Source organism: Myotis davidii, unplaced genomic scaffold, assembly GCF_000327345.1.
Source record: "Myotis davidii unplaced genomic scaffold, ASM32734v1 scaffold149, whole genome shotgun sequence".
NCBI classification, from domain to species: Eukaryota; Metazoa; Chordata; class Mammalia; order Chiroptera; family Vespertilionidae; genus Myotis; species Myotis davidii.
Genome location: NW_006352194.1, coordinates 1,917,952 through 1,921,576, shown reverse-complemented (window position 1 = coordinate 1,921,576; position 3,625 = coordinate 1,917,952). Strand labels below are relative to the sequence as shown.

At 48.0% G+C, this 3,625-nt stretch overlaps 1 protein-coding gene across 3 annotated transcripts in view; it reads right to left on the bottom strand.

Annotated features, from left to right (window-relative positions):
• Positions 1-200: 200 nt before the first annotated feature.
• PAFAH2 (platelet-activating factor acetylhydrolase 2) overlaps positions 201-3,625 on the bottom strand; it is a 31,815-nt gene continuing 28,390 nt past the window's right edge. For all 3 annotated transcript variants that reach the window (XM_006777512.2, XM_006777516.2, XM_006777515.2), the window contains one exon: positions 201-1,925. In XM_006777512.2, coding sequence (XP_006777575.1) covers positions 1,831-1,925 — 95 coding nt within the window. In that variant the 3' untranslated portion in view covers positions 201-1,830. The remainder of the gene's footprint in view (positions 1,926-3,625) is intronic.

The following is a 3,625-nucleotide window of genomic DNA, read 5'->3' as shown; positions in this document are numbered from 1 at the left end:
TATCTGCCTGCGCTCTCACGGAAGGAAAAGCACCATGCTGGTGAGTGAGCCAACAACCTGAGAAGATAGTCTTTTTAAGCGTACAAGGAACATTTACAAAATTCACCTCATACTGGCCCACAAGCAAGTTTCAGGATGAAAACCAGATGGGTTATTTTTCTGACCAAAAGCAATTAAGCTTGAAAACAACAGCTACAGGATAACTGGAAAAATCTTGTATATTTGGAAAATAGGAAACATACTTTTAAATAATCCATACGCATATACATCCTCTCAGTTAACCCTCCTATCATAATGCATCTTAGAAATGCAGGAAACGAGAGTGGAAGGAGAACATCATTTGCTCAAATGTACCCAGTTAGTCATGGTGAAACCAGGACTCAAAACCAGCCTACAGAACTCGAGAGCCCAGGCTTCAGTGACGTTCTCTTTACGCTACGTCTCACTGGCATTCACAGACCCTCCCACGGTTCAGAGCCTCCACGGATCTGATGTTTCACCTCTTAGAGCAACTGGTAAGAGGTGGGAGACCTCGTCCCGGCGTGTGGCGGAGGCACTGGCCTTGGACCTGCTGTGCAGAGATGCATGTACCTTTAGTTCTTGCTCCTCTGGGGTCCCCTACTTGAACTGAGGTAAGAGGTCTAGGGTAGTGAAAAGGGGTCTTTCAGGTTGATCTTCCCAGACAGCTTTGAACTAGATTCCCCAGGAAGACTTCATTTCCTTTTAGAGTTAAGCTTTTTTCCCCGCGTGGTCAGAAGTGGTAAGCGAACAAAGAAAGACAGAAGGAAAAGTTACTTCCAGATGGCTCCCCATCTTGCTCTAATGCAGATGAAGTAAAGAATATCCCAACATATCATTAGGCAAACATGAGTATTAAGATCATTCATATTATATAAATGGAACGGAATAAAAATTCAACCTATATCCTGACTTAAATCTGGGGCTAGGGCCTCAGAGCCAGAAAACAGACAACTTATAGCACCCCGGTCTGAGCAAGGTGGAGGCCCACAATACCTGAGGTAAGAGGCAAGACCAAAGTGGTCGTAACCTTTCTAGGGTTGGCCACCTGAACTCTAGCTCCCAAACTACATCCCTCTGTGGCAAGGGTCTGTTCAAATGGCTGCTTAACACTGTTATTCTCCAACTCAACCCACTTGTGTCAAGATACATTTTTAGCAAAACCCCAAGACATCCAGAGCTTCTGAGGCTCCGCATCTCGCCCTGTGCTGTGAGGGCAATGCTGGCTGCCCTCCTCCGTGGGCTCACAAGGATAACTGAGTCCTAAGTGCCCAGGACTATGTTTCATGCAGGAGAAGCTCAAAAATACAGAAAACCTGGCGGTGGTCCATATCCTAGAAAGTTACCAAAGTGCTGAGAACTCACCAAGTGGCCCTGGAGAGGGAGAAGGCTGAGAGAGGTATGAAGAGAGAGGGCCAGGTTGGCTAAAGGTCCTGAAGGTAGGAATTTTCACTCCATCCTGTGGCTTCATTTCTTTCACTGCAGAAGCCACCCTGGCCCAAGGTGCGTGTGAAGGCTTGCTGGGTTAATAGTGCTCACAGTGCTCAGCTTAGGGCCTGAGTGCTCCCCAGCCCCACCCCAACTGCTCCAACTCCACGCCATCAGGGCTCAGGCCCCAGAAAGTCAGTGTGCCAATCAGTAAGTGATCCAAGTCCCACCACAAATTTAAGATCAACAAGTCTAAGATCAAAGTACCCCGTCATCCAATCAGCAGTGTGATTACATCCTTTGGATCTGTGAAGAAGGGCTGTTGACCACTTCCTGATAGGAGGTTATGGGCAGACCCCAAATGAGAATTCAGTCCAGCTGTGTCTAGAGGCTAGACAGATGGTGCGGGGCCCCGGGGGTGAGCGATGGTCCAATGCCTTCGATGAGGTTGTTCCATTGGTCATAGTTCTCTTTCAGGCCTGGAAAAAACACACAAAACACCAGGAAGGTTAGGTAAGTCATCGTAAGGTTAGAGCAAAGAGCCTGACCACAGGCTTGGTGGGCCATCCTAGAGAGAAGCACCTGGGATACTAAAAGGACTGGTTGTGAGGGTGGTAGCAGTAATGGTAACTACTGTCCATTCAGTGCCTTTATAAAGATGCTTCATAAGTCATTTGCTTAATCCACAATAACTCAATAATGATAACAAAAAAGTAACATCTGTTGAAGAATAACTCATTATAGGATAACTCAATGGACACGCACTGTTTCATTTAATTTTCACAATATCCCTCCCTATTAGCTAAGTACTGTGATTAGCCCACTTTATCATTGAGGAAACTAGGCTTACAGACGCTACCTGATTTGTCCAATGTCATGATAGCTGGTAAGTGACAGAGTTCACACCTTGGTCACAAAGGGTGAGAAAATGGGAAGCCTGCTTCAGGCTCAGAGACGGTGCTGAGCAAGAAAAGGTCCTTCGCACGCCAGCCAGTGGATGTAAATCCAGGGCCACCTCCGTGAAGGGCAGAAGGAATAGGGTGGCAACATCATGAAGCAGCGTAACGCTGGGAATGATCAAGAGAGGGCACTGGGGTCATGGGAAGGTGGGTCTAACTACATGGTAAGGACAGTCAGAAAGGGTCCGCAGCCTCAGGCTGAAGGAGTAGGGCACAGCCGAGCAGGCAAAGGACCTCCTTGTTCAAAACAAACAAAACCTAGGACAGAAGGCAGGGCCCACTGCCTTCATCTTTGGGTCCCAGTGCCCTGCAAAGAACCTGGCATGGAATAGGTCCTCAACAAATAAATGCTACATAGTCATTAATTCAAAAAATACTGAACACACCCATGATGTGCCACACTCTGTTCTTGGTTCCAAAAACTCCATCCACGCCCTGACCAGTTTGGCTCAGTGGATAGAGCGCCGGCCCGCGGACTGAAGGGTCCCAGGTTCGATTCCAGTCAAGGGCATGTACCTTGGTTGTGGGCACATCCCCAGTAGGAGGTGTGCAAGAGACAGCTGATCGATGTTTCTCTCTCAATGATGTTTCTAACTCTCTATCTCTCTCCCTTCCTCTCTGTGAGAAATCAATAAAATATATATTTTTTAAAAAAGTCCATCCACACATAGAAATCCTCACCCTCACAGAGCTCACCATCCAGTGGCAGAGAGAACAATGAACATCATACATTATATAGGATGTGAAAGGTGATCAGTGCTCAGGGGGTGGCGGGGAAGAGCCAGGTAGGAGAAGCAGTGGTGGTGCCAAGGACGGGGTGAGGGAGGAAGGGAAGGTATAATGTTTTTAAAAGGCTGGTCAGGGAGGGCCTCACTGGGAAGGTGAGATTTGAGCAAAGACTTGAAGGAGGTAGGAGGGAGCCATGAGACTACACAGGAAGAATGTTCCAGGCAGTGGGAAGAGCACTACAAAGGCTGAAGCCAGAGTGTCCCTGGAGTGTTGGAGGCTTGTCTGGCAGGAGTGAGGTAGGCCGGGGGAAGAGAGCAGGTGAGCTCGGGAGGGACTGAGTGGAGGCCCACATCATCGGTCTAGCAGGACAATGGACATTGGCTCTGACTCTCAGAGAAATGGAGAGCCATTGGAGGATTCTGAGCAGAGGAGTGACAACATCTGACTTGCTTTCTAACAGATCTCTCTGGCTGTACTATTAAAAAGACTGT